Source organism: Streptopelia decaocto (assembly GCF_964273445.1).
Source record: "Streptopelia decaocto genome assembly, chromosome: Z".
Lineage (NCBI taxonomy): Eukaryota > Metazoa > Chordata > Aves > Columbiformes > Columbidae > Streptopelia > Streptopelia decaocto.
The window spans coordinates 1,117,164-1,137,582 of NC_138657.1; the positions used below are offsets into that span (position 1 = coordinate 1,117,164).

General features: G+C 39.2%; 1 protein-coding gene across 5 annotated transcripts in view; it reads left to right on the forward strand.

Moving 5' to 3' along the window:
* The window catches only part of SKIC3 (SKI3 subunit of superkiller complex), a 50,964-nt gene that overhangs the window by 14,609 nt on the left and 15,936 nt on the right, over positions 1-20,419 (forward strand). For all 5 annotated transcript variants that reach the window (XM_082074142.1, XM_082074143.1, XM_082074146.1 and 2 more), the window contains 21 exons: positions 585-718; positions 1,176-1,262; positions 1,352-1,455; positions 1,567-1,693; positions 2,832-3,011; positions 3,832-3,956; positions 4,418-4,671; positions 7,104-7,206; positions 8,002-8,178; positions 9,097-9,241; positions 9,409-9,487; positions 9,612-9,673; positions 9,796-9,852; positions 10,920-10,988; positions 11,958-12,032; positions 12,660-12,801; positions 14,564-14,657; positions 15,220-15,297; positions 16,604-16,728; positions 17,604-17,727; positions 20,017-20,235. In XM_082074142.1, the coding sequence (XP_081930268.1) occupies positions 585-718; positions 1,176-1,262; positions 1,352-1,455; positions 1,567-1,693; positions 2,832-3,011; positions 3,832-3,956; positions 4,418-4,671; positions 7,104-7,206; positions 8,002-8,178; positions 9,097-9,241; positions 9,409-9,487; positions 9,612-9,673; positions 9,796-9,852; positions 10,920-10,988; positions 11,958-12,032; positions 12,660-12,801; positions 14,564-14,657; positions 15,220-15,297; positions 16,604-16,728; positions 17,604-17,727; positions 20,017-20,235 (2,560 nt within the window). The remainder of the gene's footprint in view (positions 1-584; positions 719-1,175; positions 1,263-1,351; positions 1,456-1,566; positions 1,694-2,831; positions 3,012-3,831; positions 3,957-4,417; positions 4,672-7,103; positions 7,207-8,001; positions 8,179-9,096; positions 9,242-9,408; positions 9,488-9,611; positions 9,674-9,795; positions 9,853-10,919; positions 10,989-11,957; positions 12,033-12,659; positions 12,802-14,563; positions 14,658-15,219; positions 15,298-16,603; positions 16,729-17,603; positions 17,728-20,016; positions 20,236-20,419) is intronic.

Here is a 20,419-nt window from a genome sequence, read left to right on the forward strand (position 1 = left end):
ACCGACTGCATCAAGTCAGACAAAAGTTCATCATATGTGAAAATAAAGATAGCTAATTGAGTTATTCGGAAAGTTTCTGGCTTTGGAGAATGCTGAAGCTCAACAGAGATGCCCTCATTCTCTGGGGTGAGATTATATTGGAGAAGTAATCAATGCTGCCTAAAAGTACAAAGTTACCTTTGCACAGGCACAGAGTTAAATCCCGCGTTTCAGTAATATTTTTTTTCTTTGAACACTGAAGTATAAAACAACTTTTTTATTGAAAGGTCACAGTTTCTTCAGAACATAGATTGGAAAAATGTAGCATTCCAATTATAAGGCCAGCAGGTAGAAAGCAATCAGTCTCTCCACACGTCTGAGAGGACCTTTCTAAAATTGATTTAACTTTTAGACATGAATGGATAGAAATTTTAAAGAACAATTCCTTCAGCATGGGGAAGAGCAGTCAAAAAAATTCCATTAAGTGATGGTCTATTAGACTGAAAAATTGTAATTAACAAGATTTTAAAAATATCAGAAAGAGCAGTGCTCTTTGTTGTTCCTTTTTCTACTTTTACTTGATGAAACTTTTGTTTTGTCAACAGCTCTTGAAGCTCTTGGAACTCCTGAGGGTCCCAGTCTTCGGTGGAAGAACCGTATCCTTCAGTTGAAAGCAGAGGCTTTGATTAAAATAGCTGATGCTGATGCTGCAGAAGAAGCCATTAAAGCACTTGAGCAGGTATTTTCATTGACTAAAATGTGTGTTATTCCTTATTTGATTTTTTAAAAGTGCTCTTATCTTTCTGTACTAGAAGCTCAAGCTGTGTATTTGTACCCTTGTCTCCTTTTTATGTTCTGTGTGGTTTAGATAACGCTTGCCAATTATTGTGCAACGCACTGTCATTCTCTGTTTTTAAGGCTTTACTACAACTCTTTTTCACTCAAAATTCTAATTTTAGAAGCCATCACTTTTGACCTGGTCTGGTCTTGCTCAGTGCTGCTGCGTTCTTGCTAGTTCTATGGCTGTTATTCATCTTAATTTGAATTATTATTCTAATCCTACTCCCCCTTTCCTTCATTCACTTGTATTCTGTCTAAATGTTTTCTTGTCTTTATGCAGTCTGCCTGATTTTGACATTCCCGTTTTCTTAATCTGTAGAGAATAACTTGGTCATGCATGTTATTTGTTTTTCTAGATGGTGGATGCAAGCAGTGATCCAGTGGTTGTAGCTATCAGAGGTCAGGCTTATCTAAACAAAGGTTTATTGGATCAAGCTTCTGAGGTTAGCGCTGTATTGCAATTCCTGTAAGCTAAGTGGAATTCTTGGTTTCATAGACAAAATATCTAGGGAAGAATTACATCCTTTTGCAGATCTCACAGGAGCTTCTGTTGTCCCACCCTGATCTCGCTGAGTCCCATGCTCTAGACGGTTTCATCCATTACTCCCAGAAGAATTATGAACAGGCAGAAAGAAGGTAGATTTATTTTTTTCTTTCCTTTAACAGGGAAATGTCGGGGAGAATAGAATATATTGTTTTGCAGATTTTGAGAGTTTGTCTGATCTGAGCTCTGTTCCTTTTATTTAGTTTCTTAAATGCTATTGAAAGAAAGGCTGAAACTGCAGAGTATCATCAGTACCTGGGACTCACATACTGGTTCATGAGTGATGAGACAAAGAAAGACAAAGGAAAAGCACTCACTCAGTTCTTGAAGGTAAAGGCTGCTTTAAGTATTCATGTAGAATTAGTGAGAGAAACCAAATACAGAAAATAACACTGACTGAAATGACAGACTTGAATACTCTGCTTGTTACCATTTACAGCTCTTCAGACCCTGTAAACTGTGCAAAAAGGCAATGCAGGGACCTGTGCAGTTACCTGGAAGCTCCCTGCTTTTGTTTTCCTCTTCTCACCTAATTCTTGAGGCCTTTGATTCAGCCAAACATAGTGGTGATTCTCATGATCTTCTCCCCTTGAGGACTGTAAAGTCAAAGTCTCTGGTGTAGATACTCGAAAACATTTTGAAATGGGAAGGGCAAAATTCAAATTGGAAAAAAAAGGTGAGGAAGGAAAAAATATGAGAATGGTGTTAGAGTTTCAATGTCTGTCCAGGGAAGTAAGTCTGCCAAGCTCCACAATTAATATACTTTTCGTGACCTTTGGGGTTTGGTGGTTGTGGCTTTTTCTCTGAACATATGTAAGGAATGTAAATCCAAACGGTTTAGTCTGACATCTGTATTGGGAACATGGAAATACACAAAGACATTGTAAACTCACAATATAACTTCATGATGGGTGTTGACTACTGTTTGCACTTCAATAACAGCAGAATGTACTGGGGAGTGTAGTTGAAGTGAACAATACTTTTGGTTCTAAACCATTTTATGTGAGCTTTTGTTTTTATTGTTATCAAAGCTGTTTTCCGCTGCTTGGGGGCCGTGGGTTTATTAAGTATAAACGAATCTGCCAAGTGTATCTAGAAATAAACTTCAGAAAAGACTGGAGTTAATTGTGGTGTAGTAAGGTAAGAGTGTGAGCATAATGATTGAAATAGAGTAGGATATTAAAATGATGGGATGCAATAAGGAGTTGTTTTCTCCTAGCACAAGTAACTTTTTGGTACTTCATGTACAAAATGCTTTGTTTCACAAGGTTTGTAGCAGTTTCTGCAAGTATTTAAAGGTCATGTAGTCGCTGAAATCTTAAAATAGATGTTTGACTACTCAGATATATTGCAGAAGGAGCTTAAATAATTTGATAAGCAGAGATTGAACAAGTAGTTGTCACTGGACCTGTCCATCAGTATAATCCTTCAAAATGCTGTCTTATATTGTGTTCATATTTCCTTATAGGCTGCAAAATTGGACAGCTACTTGGGAAGTGTCTTTTGTTATTTAGGTAACTACTACAGAGATGTTGCTGGAGACAAAAGTAGAGCTCGTGGTTGCTATAAAAAGGCTTTTGAGCTGGATGGAACTGATGAAGAATCTGGAACAGCAGCTGTAGACTTAAGTGTGGAACTTGGAGACATGGTATTGTACATTCAGAATTTTGGATTACTGCTGTTTTGTTTTTCTGTCAATCGTGCTCTTTGAGGGATCACTTCAGGTTTTCTCTATATTTGAGAATAAGATCTGAAAACAGATGTTCTGTCTTTGCTTAGCAGCTTTCATAGTTGGACCTGCTTCAATTTCATGCTTCAATTTCAAATTAAATCTATCTGGGGAGAAGCATAGGAGAACCAGCCATAACATTGCAGTCATCACATATGTGATTTAGGTTAAGGATGTTTTTCAGCAGGAAACATGAAAAGGAAGTTAGTTTTGGTTTTATGCTTAACCTGTGCCACTTCTTTTCTCCATCCTCCATGTTGCTGCTTTCATAAAAAGCATACAAAGTCATCAGAACATTTAAAAAATATTTCTTATGTAGCATTGTATAAAAAATTCTTAGCTATGACACTATAGAGCAAGAAAGCAACCCATACTTTGACAGGCTCCATTGGAACATCTGGGAAGTCAGTCTAAGTATCTGACTTGCTGCAAATACTTGTATCATTCTCTAGTTTAAAACAACAAATACAAAAAGTCTACAAAACTGCAGGAAGTTACGGTCTATTTGCAAAGACAGGTGCATAAAAAATAATCATCTATTTCAATGTGATAGTTTCCTCTTCTAATCTGCCACTCAACCTGCCAGCTTTAAAAGCCCCTGTAACATTTCTTCATTACAGTAATTAATAGATTAGACAGTTTAATGGTTTGCTGGATTAGGAGTATTCTTCTATAACAATAACTTAGTTCTTTACACATATATATGTTTGCTAACCTGTCATTTATGGTGCTTGGTTAGGACACTGCTCTGTCCATCCTGAATGAGGTAACTCAAAAAGCGAGTCCTGGTACAGCAAAATGGGCCTGGCTTCTTCGTGGACTTTACTACTTGAGAATTGATCAGCCGTCGAAAGCAGTGGCTGAGTAAGAGAACTGGTGGTCGATTTCTGTAAATCCCAATAAAATGGTCTTTTATCTTAGCAAGTATTGAAAATAAGCTAGCTGATTATCGAATGGCTTGTGCTAAACAATGGGAAATGGGTCTGAGCAAGCTGTCTCTATCTTCGATTCCAGAATTAGCACAATGCAGTCTTTTCTGCATAGCAGGCTCTGTACTAACAAGCCTGGTGACAGGCTTGTCATAGACAACCAAAGTATAGCACTGAATAATGAGCCAAGATTAGGTACAATGTCTAACCTTGTATAATGTACTCTGAAGATGGAAACACTACTGGGCTATGCTTAAAAGTTCTCTATAATTATGCGTTTGTGTCCTCAGAATATATAATGCAATATTTATGTTAACTTATGTTAACTATAATGCAATATTTATGTTAACTTATATCAGATTTTATTTAAATAAATTTATATCTCAATATCTTCAGTTTGCAGGCAGCTCTGAGGGCTGATCCAAAGGATTCCAACTGCTGGGAGTCTCTGGGGGAGGCTTACCTGAGCAGAGGTAGCTATACAACAGCTCTAAAATCCTTCAGAAGAGCAAGTGAACTGAACCCGGGCCTTGTGTACAGCATTTACAGAGCTGCAACAGTTGAGCAGATTCTAGGCAAATACGAAAATGCTATAGCTACGTATAAGGAAATCTTGAAGAAGACAGAAGACTATGTCCCTGCACTGAAAGGTAATATGTCTGAATTTGAAAGCATTAACCCTTTCTCCCTCTGTGCACTGTAGGGTTTCAGTCTTGTGGAGAGGTTCTTGGTGTATCGAGGTTGTCCTGCATGGAAGGGTAGGGTTGGGTTTGGGTGTGTTGGGCACTGTGATCCCTTGCATGAAAGTGAGCATGTAGTAGGCTGCAAATATCTGAAGAGCTCTTAGATCATGATGTAGGGCAGTGATTATATCTCTTTCAAGTAATATGAAAGGTAGTTATTCCTGTGTAGCTACCAGGCCAAATTGATAGAAGAGCGGAATATAAATAGGGGAAACCAGCTAACGGTGCTGTAGTATCACCTGAGCAGTGAAACACTGGCTCAACAGGCAATGGAGTCAGGCTGCCATTTCAAAGAGATGGGCTGTACTAATCTGCTGCTGCTCCTGACCATGAGCTAACACCTTTTTTGTTAGCCCTGGTGATTCAGACCCCTCTGAGCTTTTTCAAGTGATGAAAAATACCAGTAAAGTATCCTAGCAGGTCTCACAAGTGTTAGAGGTGGCAACAGATAGAGGCCTTGAGGATATAGCGGAGAGCAGAGATAAGTGGGGGAACTGGAACTACTTTCTGGTGACAGAAATCTGATTTTCAAGACATATAATACTGGGAGCGTATAACATTTTGATAGCCAATGAATAACTGTTTGGTTCACATTCTCCCTGCCACTTAGTCTTCAGTTGTTCTCACCCATACATGCATCTTCTCTCCTGTACATCCATCTGAAATAGATGCGATTTGCTGCTTGGTACTGGTATGAATTTTTAAGCTATACAGTGTTCTTTTGTTGTATGTAAGGCCTTTTGATTTTTGGGTGAATATAACCTGATTCTTATAAGTCAGAATTGTTTGGTTACTATTCAACAGTAAGTTTTTAATCTGAAAGGGTGACAGGGTGGTTGTCCCTCTACCTCCTTCTGTACAATTTTGTTGCTTGGAGTTTGCCAGACTAAAGTGACATGGCAAAAGCTCCGTGATGGAGTTGGAGAATATTGCAGACAGGCAGTTTTACTCATTGGACAGGAGGGCAGCAGCTAACTGCAGCAGCAGTTTGCAAAGGCGTTGTATAGAAATGTGTAAATGGCTATATCTGTAGGTGACAGTTGACAGCATTACCTGGAGTAAGATGCATAGAGAGGACATAAGCACACAGTATCAAGGTTTGCCCCCCTGCTCGCTTACCTCTATACTTAGTATTTTCTTAAATCTCCCAAGTGGTCTCTCTTAATCCCTCTCATCCTAATCTCTGATTTGTTAACTCTAGTTCCTACTTTAAGTCTCAAAACAGTCTTCACCTTCTTAGAGACTGTTTAGTGTTTCGTCTGGCAGTGCTATCTTTTGTGGCCTTTCTTAAAACTCTCTGAAACTAGGTCTTTTGTACTTTTGGTACTGTTCTGATCAGTTTCTGGATTGAGTTGTTCTAAGCATAGTCTCCTAGTAGGTGAGAGGCAACTATACCAGTGTCACTTGAATGCATCTTTTAGATCTATTTTATTTTTGTGTTATTGAGTTATCTGTTTATTCTGCCTCTGCTCCAGTATATCTTTTGATGAATAACTTTGGAGAATAGAATCAGTTTTGGTTTTAGATTACAGAGCTTCTTGACATCTGAGAGTCTCATGATCTTGGGACTTCTATGTGGTCAAGACAAATACCTAGTGGGGGCAAGATAAAGGTGCTTGCAAAACATGACTGCTCTGATTAGTGGTTTGGTATAGGTACAGGGTACGATAGCGTGAGGAATGTAGCTTCAGAACTGTGAAAATAACTCTGAGAATGAATGGTTGTCATAGCCAAGGACCTGCTGCCAGACAGAATCACTGCTGGTGCCAGCAAAAATATAAACCAAGCAGTTATCTTGTTAGTTCCAAAATGCTAGAAGTTGTGGCACTAGATGCAGTTCCTGTTTAACAGTTGGATTTATTTCCACCTGAAGTATATTCTTACATAAATAGGACTAAATAATGTTGGTTTTAAGTCTTCTTCAAAGAAGACTCCCCCATTTGCCTGCCTTGACATTCTTTCTTCTTTTTCTGTTTTGGTAATGATTTTTGACCATTGTGAACTGAAAGTTGGTGTATTTGTCAAAGACTTACCAACAGATTTCTCATCAGGCCTTTAGTTAATATTTGAGAACAAACTCAAAGCTTAAATGTTTTGGGTTTTATAATTAATTAGGTTTATTTTAATATTAAAATTATTGTACAGTTCACACTTGACAGGCTTGGTTAAAAGAAGAGCAGAAGAGTCACTGTGGGTCTTCTTATTTTCTCATAACATGTCCAGGGTATAAATCTTTATATCAAGTAGAACACTGAGTAGGCTTCCACCCTTCCACCCCTCCTCCTTTATCAAGCAGATCATAAAACCATCTCCCTTCACAGAGGATATTTTCTTTTCAGGACTTGGTGAGTGCTATCTCATGCTGTCAAGATCAGCCCTTAATGACTATCTTGATAGGAAGGCAGTGGATTACATAGAACTGGCTCTTGAGTTTTTTACAAGGTTAGTACTAAACATTTATTTAATTTACACTGGGATTGTGGGTTGACAGGCAGAAGAATAAGAGTTAAGTATTTGAGGATTTCAGTTAAACTGAACCAAATGGACCAGGCTTCTGATCTAGAAGAATGTACGTATTAAAAGTGGTTTGAATAATACATTCTGGATTTAGGCTGTTTGAATGAATTGTAGACGGAGAGTTTTGTTTTTTGTGTTTAAAGAGTAACTTGATTATAACACAAGTGTGAAATGACACACAGTTCTCTCCAGCAGTCCTCTTGTATATATGAAACTGGGAGGAGGGGATTTCTACCAAAAATGGTGGATAAGAGGAAAATGTTCCTCCCCTCCCTCAATCTTTGTGTTTTGCATTTCATACAAAATGCTTTAGTGTCCTAAATTAAACCTAGGGATAGCTGCTCTTACAGGAGAAGGTCCATCAGGTTTCTGCAGAGGAGTCGTGTCTGGTAATATAACATGACAGTGCTCTGAAATCAAAGAGTGGATGTAGTCAGCTGACACGTTAATAAGGAATGGCTAATTTTCAGAACTGACTCTTGGTCCCAACAAAGTTGGGGCACATTGGCATTTCATAGTTTCTCTTTTTTTGGCTATTTTTGAGCTTTTAAATCTATAGCTTTAATAGGAAGAAAACTGAATCAACAAAAATCAAAGCAGCTCATTGGTAAATTAAATTTGAGTTTGTGCCACTCTTCAAAGTGGTGAATTTTCTTTCCAAAAAGGATATTGAATTGTCTGAATGGGTATTGTGTGGGTTTTCTATATTATTGATTACAGGGCAGCAAAATACCGTCCTGATGTATCTTGCCTCTGGAAACTGCTGGGAGATACGTGTACTAGCGTGCATGTTATTTCACCAAGCAAAGTGAAAGTTCAAGTTCAAGGATGTCTTGTGGGTAAAGATGCAGACAAACAGATGCTGGAGAAAAGTGAGCTGCTCATACTGGGAGGAAGGTAACAATTTTTATTACCAAGAGCTTCTATGCAGCTCAAATATTCTAGACCATTTCTAGAAAATGAAAGACGTGCTGATCTGTCAACACCTGCATATTGAGCAAAGATTAATGAGGTGATAAATGGATTGTCATGCTTCTTCCAAATCACACTGCTCATTTCAGGGTACGTTTCCTTGATTGCCAGAGTGGCTGTCAACACTTCATGTCACAGCTGCTCTTCTCCTTGTTTCTGTCTCCAGAGCATGGCTGCATCCTGCCTGTCATTCAACAAATTGTGCCTCTTTAAATACAATTCTCCCAGGACTACTGAAGTCCAGGATAATACTTTAAGCTTTATGTCTGTGCTTCTTTCTTATAAAAGTATCATAAATTCTTGCTCTGAGTATGAGGTCTAGAATACACTGGAAGGAGTAATTCTTTGTTTCTGGGCCTGGAAGCTCATGATGTAGAAAATATTTGTAGTATTTCTATAGCCTGTTCTGTGACTCCCTCTGAGCTTTGTGCATTTGGTCCTGTAAGGCAGGGAATGCAGCTGCTTAATAAATCTCAGTGATGATATATGAAGTCAGATATTTCCTAGGGGAAGTCCAATTAACTGTAAAAATGACTGATGCTTGTTGTAAGTAAAAACATGCATATTGCAACTCACCTAACTCTGATTTAATGCACATCTGTGGCTTCACAAGTGGTGAGCACTACAGACGGCCTTTAGACCGGGGTAGATTCTGTGACGATAACTGTCTGAATGAAAATCGATTAGTTGTTGTTTGCTTTCCATTCTTGTCTGGTTTTGTTTGTATTTATGCATGTTTGCTTGGTTTAGGTTTTTAAGTGCTCTTTTGAATGTGTTTTTCAGCTTTTTGCTCTTCTCGTAGGGAGGCTTGGAATAATGCTTCTGTGATTCATGTTTCTGTAGGTGTTACGGCAGAGCTTTAAAACTGATGGCTCTGCCTAGCATATGGTGTGATCTTGGAATAAATTATTATCGACAAGCAGAGCACCTCACAGCAGTGGGCACTGACATGAATGAGATCAGTGAACTGCTGGAGAAGTCTTTACAGGTACTGCCTGTTTTTCCTGTTACATTCTTTAAAATTTAAATTGGTATTGATGCTTGTCTGCATACCATCTCTGTCCTCAATAAAACTTACATCTCTGATGAAGTAAGTGAATAAAGTCTTAATTTTTGCTCTTCTGGTGATATAATCCACATTTCATTTTCTTCCAGTGTATCAAAAAAGCTGTGAGGCTTGACAGCAAAAATCATCTTTATTGGAATGCGCTTGGTGTAGTCGCCTCCTGTAGTGGTAAGTCTTCATCAAAACCCCTAGCCCCATAATATCCTAAACTGAAGGCAACTTGACTAATGGTGTTTATGAAATTCAGTTAGATTTTAGGTCTCCTTTTTTTTCTTTCTTTTTCCCCCTCCAGCTATTGGGAATTATGCTCTTGCTCAACATTCGTTCATCAAATCTGTTCAAGCTGAGCAAATTGTAAGTGCTGTAGGCAGCTGCCATCTGTTTCAAGTGGGCATTCAAAACTTTTTCTCCTGATGCAGTGTTATTTTTGAATATAGCAATAATACATTGGTTTTAACTTTATTTGTTCTGTCTAGAATGTTGTTGCCTGGACCAACTTGGGGGTTTTGTATCTGGTAACTGGAAACATCGAGGTAACTCCTTTTCCCATCTTCAGATATTGTTTTCCTCTAATTATTTTTTTTAAGGGTGTGTATGGGGGTGAGAGCATGGGCAAACAGTGAAGAACATCCCTCTCAGATTCAAGAAACGCATTTCCTTTGAATGACATAAAATTGACATCTGTACTTTACTTGAGGAACACAAATGCCAAATATTTATTCTGGAGGGGATAAGTGAACTACTTCTGAATTGGTGAGGTTGCTGTCCAAGTAACTGTATGGAATTAAAAGTATTTGGAAGGACTGAGAAGTGGACAAGCATACCAATGCACACCAGATTTAGCCAATAAACCTTTTAATTTTAAGTCACAAACTAAACTTTGAGTTTCCCATAGGTAGCTAATTTCTGCTCATAAGCATGTCGTATGATTTACTGTAATTCTGTGTAACCTTCAGAGTTTCTCTGGGGAAAAATTAGAGTATATCTTAACTCCAGAGTTCTCATGCAGCTAAAACTACATTCTGTCCTATTTGCTGGTCAGAATTACATAAATTTTGTTTAATTGGAAATGTGATGGTCAGAATTATGTTTAATGAAAATAACTTGATACTGCAGACTGCTTACTGCTAAAACTACTAATGGCAAAATTTTGTTCACTTCATGCCATGTTGAAGAACTCTAAGTAGAAGAAATCCATAGGGAAAAGATAATTTGTGGGTGATAATCGGTTTTACCATTTCTAGAATGTGTTTAACTGTTTGCATGGAGGAAAAGCAAATTTCCAAAACTGGATCCTCCAAGAGTCAGATTTTAAAATAATAATTGTTCCAAGAGGTAATCTAGCTGATGAACTGTTCTAAGAAGGAAATATATTTGAAAGGGAGGGGAACTTTGATCTTGTAAAGATTTTTATTTATTTTTAATAATACTGAACTGGTTTATTTTTCTGGGCAATGCATTGCTCTGTATAGGACAGTAGATGTTTTTAGTAGTGGCCTGATTTTGCCTGTGAAATCTCTTCCAATACTACTGCATGTTGATACCTGTGCTTTGTTACCATGCCAGAAAATACAATAGACTGTTGTCTCTGGTTCTACAGCAAGCTCATGAAGCCTTCAAGATAGCCCAGTCTCTGGACCCTTCTTACTTACTGTGTTGGATTGGACAGGTAAGGTGATGAAACATCATAGCACTCTGCACCAAAACCAGTTTTTATTCAGAGAGAGTATTTGGTCTCCATCCTAATAGCTGACATTTAAGCATGGTCCTGAAAATTGAATGTTTTAAGTAAAGGGAGCTTCTGTTTCCCTGAGGGTGGGTGGGACCCTTTGTTTCCATAGTGGTAACACAATGGAAGCTACATTCATCAAATATCTTTATGTGATGTTTTTCTGCCTGATCTTGTGAGTTCTTTAAGAAAGTAGCTATTAAAAAAACAATCGCCGTTTGTGCTCTGAAGCTTTTTATTGAGCATTGTCAACAAATAACCGTATTCATATGATACTAGTTATTTCAGCTTCATCTGCACCTCTAGCTCATTATATGGCACTACTTAACTCTCTTCTCAGCCCCTGCTTCTAACATCAGCATTAAAAAGAGTGTGTCTCTCATATACCTGGGACAAAAGCAGTTCTTATTTCCTGGGAGGTCCCTTCATCTCCCTGCCACTGGGGGCTGGATGTGCTCCCACTGGTATCTAAGCTGTCGCTGAACAGTAGAAATACTTGTGACTCATATTTTTATGATCATTAAAGGTCCTTTACATAATCCCGTGCCGCTGACCTGGTAATGATATCTATTGAAACTGGATTATAGGGGAGAATTAGCACCATCACATGCTGAAATTCAGCTCCTGTCAGATGCTGTTTTAAGTTGTGCTAAACACACACCATCTGAAGAACGTGAAGCAGCAGAAGCAGACCTTAAGCTTTAAGTACTGATACAGTGGAAACTGCTTCTGCTCCCTTTAATTGTGTTAACTTTATTCTTGAAACTGATGTTTCTTGGGAAGTGTGAGGAAAAGAAAGTGTCTCCATGCTAAATGCCTAAGATGTGCCTGAAGGAACGTGTGCTGAATTTCTTGTCAGTGTCAGTATTTTTAAAGTACTTGACCACAGCAACTCTTGCTTCTCTGTAGGCTTTTGTTGCAGAGAAGGTAGGCAGCTATGATACTATGGACCTCTTCAGGCACACGACTGAACTCAGTATGCATGTAAGTATAACAGTTGTATTCTACTGAAGTTTCTGCTTATCTAATCTCTCTACTTAGGTGATGTAATATTTTAAAAAATAAGCATGTGTTGATTGATGGAACAGCTATGATCGTGTTCCAGATGAGACTGACTGACTTCCTTGTTGTTGTTCCTGGCCCGTACTGGCATTGAACAGCAGGCAGTTATTTTATTAAAAGCTTTAGTCCCCGTGGTCCAAGAAATCAGCACCATAAGTTGTGAAAAAACATCCTTGGTGTTCCACATAATCAGACAGAGATCAAAGGCATAACCTGTTCCAGGAGAGAGCAAGGATATTGCCAGTACACTGTGTTCTAAGAAAGTGGAGCACTTTACATTTCTTACAGCTTTTGTCATCTGTCATCCCACCAGTGGTGCAGCAAGTGATATGTTAAAATAAGAATTCTCTTTGCCCAAAGGGCAGGTTTAAACTGTGTGTGAAGCAATTCCATTTGGTATTTTCTTCTCCTGCTTAGCACTGATGCAGATTTTTAGCCCAGACTCTGCCTTAAAACACAGAATTGTTATTATAATCTTTAATTATTTTGATGTCGCTTGAGCCGGTTTAATGACTCTGATTTGGGCTTTTTGTTTGTTTGTTTCTTGAGACTGAGGGGGCAAAAGGCTACGCCCACTGGGTATGTTCAACGCTGCAGGACAAAAGCAACAGAAACACTGAACTATATCAGTACAACATTGTTGAAATGAATGCTATTCCAGCAGCACAGGTGGTCTTGACCAAATATACAGGTAGGTAATTTAAAAGCCTCACCAAGGTGTCAAGTCTAACAGATGCATTCAGAATAAATGGATAATACCCCTGTACTAGTTCTAGCAAAGGGTGATCTGGCTGGGCTGGGGAGAGGCTTTTGAACTATAAAGTAACCAAAGCAGGGTAATTGGGCCACTGATACTTAGTATTACACGAAGATGAAATAGATGTGACTTCTGTCTTCTTATTCACTCACAGAATCCCAGAATGTCAGGGATGGGAAGGGCCCTCAAAAGCTCATCCAGTGCAATCCCCCCATGGAGCAGGAACACCCAGATGAGGTTACACAGGAAGGTGTCCAGGGGGTTGGAATGTCTGCACAGAAGGAGACTCCACAACCCCCTGGGCAGCCTGGGCCAGGCTCTGCCACCCTCACCCCCAACAAGTTTCTTCTCCTCTTTCAGTGGAACCTCCTGTGTTCCAGTTTGCACCCATTGCCCCTTGTCCTGTCCCTGGTTGTCACCAGAAGAGCCTGGCTCCATCCTCCTGACACTCCCCCTTTCCATATTGATCCGCATGAGTAAGTCCCCCCTCAGCCTCCTCTTGTCCAGCTCCAGAGCCCCAGCTCCCTCAGCCTTTCCTCACATGGGAGACGCTCCACTCCCTCCAGCATCTTGGTGGCTGCGCTGGACTCTCTCCGGCAGTTCCCTGTCCTGCTGGAACTGAGGGGCCACAACTGGACACAAGATTCCAGGTGTGGTCTCCCCAGGGCAGAGCAGAGGGGCAGGAGAACCTCTCTGACCTACTGACCACCCCCTTCTAACCCACCCCAGGTACCATCATTGACCTTCTTGGCCACAAGGGCTCCAGCAGATTTTGTTTCAAAGACCAATCAAAATTAAGACGGGAGCCTTTTCACGCTGCTGTCAGACTTCCTTCGGGTCTGTCTGTGTGCAGAGGTGCAGATTGGTGCCAGCTCCTCCACTCTGTGCCGCGGTGTTTGGCAAAACTCGCTCCTGGCTGCTGTGTCACTCTGTCACCTCAAGCACAAGGCTGTGTAACCTGCAGCAGGAGACAGACGGTGTTCTCAGGCATGGTTCCACATCAGTGTGACCTTTCTGTTGTGGTGTATGTCTAGCCTAGAAGGTCAATAGGGCAAATGTGGTTTTTCTTTGTATCTATTCCTGTAAACTAATCCTTTGATGACTAATCTGTTGCTGAGTTTTGAGAGCTACAAAATATGATGCAAGCACTTAAAATGAGATAAATAAGAAACTGTATTTCTTGGTGAAATCTCTGTTCTTAAATGGACTACTAGAGAGGCCTACGGGATCCTTCCTAGTCTGGGAGAAAAAGTTAGAATTCTGAGGTGAGGTGACATCTGACAAATCTGTTCTTAGCTACTAATAAGTATGTCTAAGTTGCACCATTAAACCATAAGATTCTACTAGTATTTTCCTAGAGTCAATACAAGCTGAATAGTTTCCTATTTCATTACCAGAAAAGAACCAACAAACCACCACAGGCTGAAAAATTTAAAATATATTGAGTACATTAATCCTATGTCATAAAATTTTAAATGTTTTTGAGCTAACGTGATGTCATGTTGTGGATGTTATCTCTTCTTTATTTGCCTGCAGCCTGTCGAAATGATCCAAGTCAGCAACTGACAGAAGCACTTGGCAAAGTGTTTTGTATATATGCAGACACTGCAGCATCAATGTAGCAATGTTTTTGTAATGCTTTTTGACAGCTCCTTCTGATCATGTTCTCCTATACTGTCAATTCTGATTTTTCTAGAAAGAAATCCAGACGATGCATCTGCTTTCACGATGCTTGGTTATTTGAGTGAGTGTCTGCATCTAAAAAGACAGGCGGCAGATGCCTATGAGAGGTAAGCTATACATCCTGAAAAGTTTACTGATAGAAGCTTCTTGACCTCTTTCCATGTACCAGTTGAAAAAATTAAGGGTTTTTCTCTTCCTTGAATAAACCTTACCTGCTCAGTTCAATAGAACTCAGTTACGTGTATGGGAAGGTGTGGGGATGTTCTTATGTCAAATCTGGAAATGCAGAACACAACTGCAGAAGATATTCCAAGGCTTCAGGGTCTTACCAGGACATTTAACTTATTCACTGTGTGGGATTTAAGTGAAATTTGGGGGTTTAATAAGCTTGGGTTTACTTTTGGTCTCTACCCCATTCTAATTAGGTGGTTGGGTTTTGTTTTGTTTTGTTTTTTCTGTTTTCAAACGGCAGGGAGAGGTGGTGAAGGAAACCATGTTTGGTGAATATGTCTATTGATGCATTAAAGTGACAAAATGGGCTCTGTTTGTGCTTAATTAGCTAAAAAAAGCTTCTCCATAAAACATTTGTCCATTCTGCTCTGAGAACTAATGTTGAAATATGCGTGTTATAGTTAGATGGTAATTATTCTTAATTGCGGTTATTTTCAGGGCAGCTGCATTACTGAAAGACTCTGGGGATACTGAGAAGTATTATACAGCAATGCAAAACTATGGCAGGTCACTGTGGTAAGTGTTTGTTGGCATATTTTCCCAGCTCCTAACTTCAACTTTGGATATAGTGAATACGCTGACACAAAACATGGATGAGCCTGAAAGGGGAAATGTTGTTGCTAGGAATAATTTATTAAACATAATTCTTAAGTGTAGACAAGTTTGACTGAACTTTATATATGTTCCAGAAATGGGTAGTGTACATTAAAAAAAGTCAAATTGCAAGGAGTTGCTATACATGGTGATAGTTTACAATATCAGTGATTGCTTTATCCTTGCCTTGATACTTAAATGCCTTAACATAGTCTACACAATGTAGCTGTTGTATGGTCTCCAGAATAAATTGGCTTTTTTTTACTATCTCCACACTTGAGATATGTAGTACGCTTAGTCTGAATAAAAGAGCTGCTTCAAGGTTTGTTCGAAATCCCTTCTACATGCGCTTTGAATTTTTATTTACTTGAATAACCTGAAGTAATGTGGGGCTGGGGTGTTGTATACATGTGTGTGACCTTTCTCCTGATGACCCTCTGTGCTGCAGTCCTACTCACAATTCTGAGTTCCCTTCACATTTCCCTTCTGGTTCTGAGGGAACGCAGGACACAATTCCCAACAGATAAAGACTGTCAAACTTCTCTTTGATATGAGACAGCTCAAGCTCTGCTTTCTGCTTTCTTAGATTTCTGTTAGCTCTCTAGGGAAACTTCATATAGTCTTAAGTTTCTGTAGATGACACTGGGACTTCTAGACTGTGATAATGCAGTAAATCATTATTTAGCTTCAGGGAAGATTTTAGAAGCAACTCTTCAGTTTCCAGTACTCTCACATCCAAGCTGTATGCATGGGGCAACTTATGCAAGAGCAAATCCCTAGTATCTAATAACTAGTTCTGATAAACACAATCCTGTATAATTTCTTCCATGGTGGTTTTAGAACAAGAATGCTGCATCTCTGTGTGTGTGCTTTCCTGTCTGTGTGCATGGATACTTTAATTTGCTTTTTTCATGTTTCTCCTTTGCTCTTTTCTCCCACTCTGTTGTGTGGACTATTAAGTGACATCCTTACATATAGCTGTCGTGCAGATTGGGAGGATTTTTTGTATCAATTATTCTTCATGCTGCAGATAGTTGGAGAAAGTAGCTGCTGTAACAGAAGGAGAATGGGGTATATATTACACATTCTTGTCTTAATCTTGCTCTTTTCCAGATGTCTGCATATGACTGCTGTGGAGAAGAGAATACTGGTCTGCAAGGACATCTTGTCTGCATCATAGCAGCTGTTGCTACATCCTCCATACCAGTGACTGTTTTTGTTTTTACAGTGCCCTTGGTCAGTGTGATAAGGCCATTGAGGTTTACACATCAACACCCCTGACTGAGTTTGATGGCATTGTGGGGATAGCGTTAGCCTACTTCAAGAAAGGGCTCTTACAAGAAAGTATCAAAGGTAAGCTTAATTCAAATTCAGGTGCCTAATCAAAAGCATTACAGGCTACTTCTCTCAAGATGAAGCTTACAAAAATTTGCGAGTCTGACCAACCGAACTGTTGTTCAGTTTATTTCAGTCTTTCAGTCCTAATGCTTAAGTACAAATTCCACAGCTGTTTTAATCATTAGGCCATTCAGCAGGGTACTAGAACTATTCAAATGTACAAAGGGAAGCTACATTTCTTTAAGTGTGTAATTCTTGTCCATTAAGCTGTTCTGCTCTTAGCTTCTGTTATTCTCAGATGAAATTGCTTCCCTGGAAAAATCTGTTCTGGGTAGGAGATTAAACTGTTGTTCAAAGCACTTTACCTTTAGTGCTAAATGTAAGTGCTGTGTTGTTATGTTCTGCACTGCTAAGATGTGAGACGTACAAAAAGCTATACTGAATTGTCAGTGTAGAAGTGTAAGTACTCACAAAGGAGCAGCCAGCTCAGCATTTAAAATAACTCTTTAGTTTTTAATCAGAGTGATATGTGCCCATCTGAAGTTCTATTTCATAGATAAACTATGACAAGGGATTATTTAAACTGTGTTCTTTTGGGGTTTTTCTGGATATCCCAATATTGCTTTTCAGTTCTGTTTTCACTTGCTACATATTAAACAGCTCCCAGGCTCTAAGCAGCCTTGAACATCTGGCATTTCCTAACTTACAGTTACTTCCAAAGTCTTAGTCAACTTTTTTTGTCTTTTGCCTATTATTTGAGGTATGAAAATATAGTGGACCTGAAACAAAGTGCCCCTGTTTGTGTGTTCTAATATCAAGCCTTTCTAGAGGCTTTATGAACGTTGTGTTTTTTTCTCCTACTTAAATTTGGGGTCTTGCATTTTTACCAGCCTATGAAAAAGCCTTGTCTGTTGCTGAGTCTGAACAAGATAAAGCACATATCCTGACTGCCTTGGCAATAATAGAGTATAAACAGAACAAAGTTGATGCTGCCAAGACACTGCTGTTTAAATGGTGAGTGGAGAGAATAATAATCAGTATATGATATTTTATTGTATTGCTGAATCCACAAATTTACTTTTTGGGAGATCTCAGGTGGGATTTTTCCTTTTTGTGTTGCAGAGTAAAAATAGGAGTGGAGACAGTGTTCTTTTAGGCTTATTCATGTGATATATCTGTTTTGTTTTATGGTCTGTGTCTTCTTCTGTATTCTTAAAGCAGTATGGAGTGAAAGGGTTAGTTCGCTGGGCAGTTTGATATCTAATATCCTTGAATGGTATCTTTAATAGGTTTATCTTTTAAGATAATGTTAATCTGTAGCTGTCCTGCTAGCTGTGAGAAATTCAGATGACTAATGAAAACAATTTCTGTTTAAATAGTCTGAAATCTCCAGAACAATTGTGTTCCAAGCATCATAGACATGGACAGTCTTGTAGCTTCCCCATGGAAAGAAACAGATCTGTATCAGTTGTTCACTTACGTCACAAGTGTCATTTTTCAGAGCTGTGGAGGCTAAAAGCCCCTGCATCATTGTTAGTCTCCTGTTAGCTATGGATTAAGAGCTAACACCTCAGCCTCTCAGCATCAGCTCTTTGTTAGTAGAGAATTCCAGTCTCATGTTGCCAACAGACTCTTGAAGTTTCTGAAATAGTGAATGTCCATGACCTAGTACACTCCAAATCCTGAGTAACTGATGATTAACTAGCTAGGAACCTGATATTTCCTACCTCCTATTAATCAGACTTTATTTTTGTTATAAACGTCAACGATGAGAGTTTTCTAGATGAAGTTAGTTTTTTGTGTTTGGAGAAAAATAAAGTAGTGAATGGTTTAGGAAAGTAACACTACAGTGGTTATATCTAGATCTGAATTGGAAGCACAGTGCTGCAAAGGTACACAGTACATTTTAGTAATAAGGTGCAATCTAGTAGGCAGATGTCTTTATTGATGAGAATTCATGCTAGAGCAAGACCGTGAACAAGAAGCTGCCTTTCTTCTTATCTCATGGGCAACCTGACACCGAGATTTTTAGCAATGAGTATGTCTCTGTCGCTAATACGATAGAATCCCACTTGTCAAAGGGCAGCGCCTTTGCACAGTGCTGGCTGTTCAAGTTTATGTTTAACAGCTCCTTGAAATTTTTCTTGCTAGGGAATGAAAACAAAGCATAGAATCAGAAGTTTACATTGTCTTTTTTTTTTTTTTAAGGCAAAAGTAATCATTAGAAGCTTGATTAGGAGCCAGTAGTCACCTGATAAGTTAAAGTAAGCAGCACTTCATCCTGTAGTTATGTTTAGGACATGACTGTGAAGTAACTGCAGATTACTGTTGCCACGCTATGTTTTGCTGTTTGCCTCCATTCAGTTTGTATTGCAATAAGAACACCCTCACCTAGTACATCAGTCAAGGTCTTCGATTTTGGTTGTTTGTACTGAGCTCACTGTTTGTTTTGCCAGAGATGAAGATCAGTGGATTAACTTAAGAGTTCTCCACCTATACTAGAAAAACTTGCTGCAAAAAGTCAGTAACTGCATCTAGTAGGTCTGTAATAAAGCTGGGAATAGAATCATAGAATCGTTTCAGTTGGAAGAGACCCTCAGGATCATCGAGTCCAACCATAACCCAACTCCAGCACTAAACCATGTCCCTGAGAACCTCGTCTATGTACCATCTGTGCTATTGATGTGAGGTTAAACTGCCTCTCATAATGAAACAAATAGAACAGTGCAACTGGTAATGGTACTAAAACTAATAGATGGTGGAAAGTGTGCTCACACCACCTTACATAGGAGCAAATTTGATGTAAACAAGGGATAATTTCTCAGAACATCCCTGTTCTCAGAAAGACCAGTTCTGTGCAGCAGGCTCGTTTCTGGCTTTTTCCTTCCTGGATTTCTGTTGCAAACTGCAAGCAGGCATGCTAAACTTGGGTTTGGTGCCAGTTAGATGTACAGATGCCTTCAAGAAAAGAAAATAGTTGTCAGTGTTACATGTTGTCTCTTAGCATTCATTTCATGGCTGCTGCTGAAGGACAATTAATGTGTCAGAGTCTTGCCAAGCAGTTATACATTATAGCTTGAGTGCTGAAATGGTACATAACCACTGCTGGTTTCCACATCCCGAGATCTCAAGGATACTGATCTAGCTTGATCCATGATCCCACCATGAAAGGCTGTTAATTCCGTAAACTTTACATGATGCGCATGAGCAAGAGGACTCAAAAGTAATGCGTACTCTAATGTTAACCGTAAGTTTAGTTAGTGCTCCAAAATATTCTCTCCTTCCCTCCCTCTTATCCAACAGCTCGTTAAAGGAACCTAGTACGGAAAGTCTGAAGGCTTTGTGCACACTGGGACTGGTAAAGCAGGATGCTACGCTTGCAACAGCAGCCCTAAAAGAGTTACTGAAGCATGGAAAAGGGGATGACGGAATTTACGAGAGGTGCCTTATTGCATCTGCTGTTTATGCTTTGCAAGGTAAAAATGTGGCAGTCCAGAGAGAAATCTCCAGAGCAATACACAGGTATGTATTTTTCTTCAGATTGCCTTGTAAATGTGTTGCTTTGATTACATTTACTAGTAAGCAGACCTCTATTGGCCTGCAGTGTTCTTTTGAAGAAAATGTTATTTTTCAAAAGTCCTTAGTTGAGGTTGTAGCAGCAACCAACAGAAGCTTGCTTTCTGATTTATGGAGTCAAAAGGCAAAA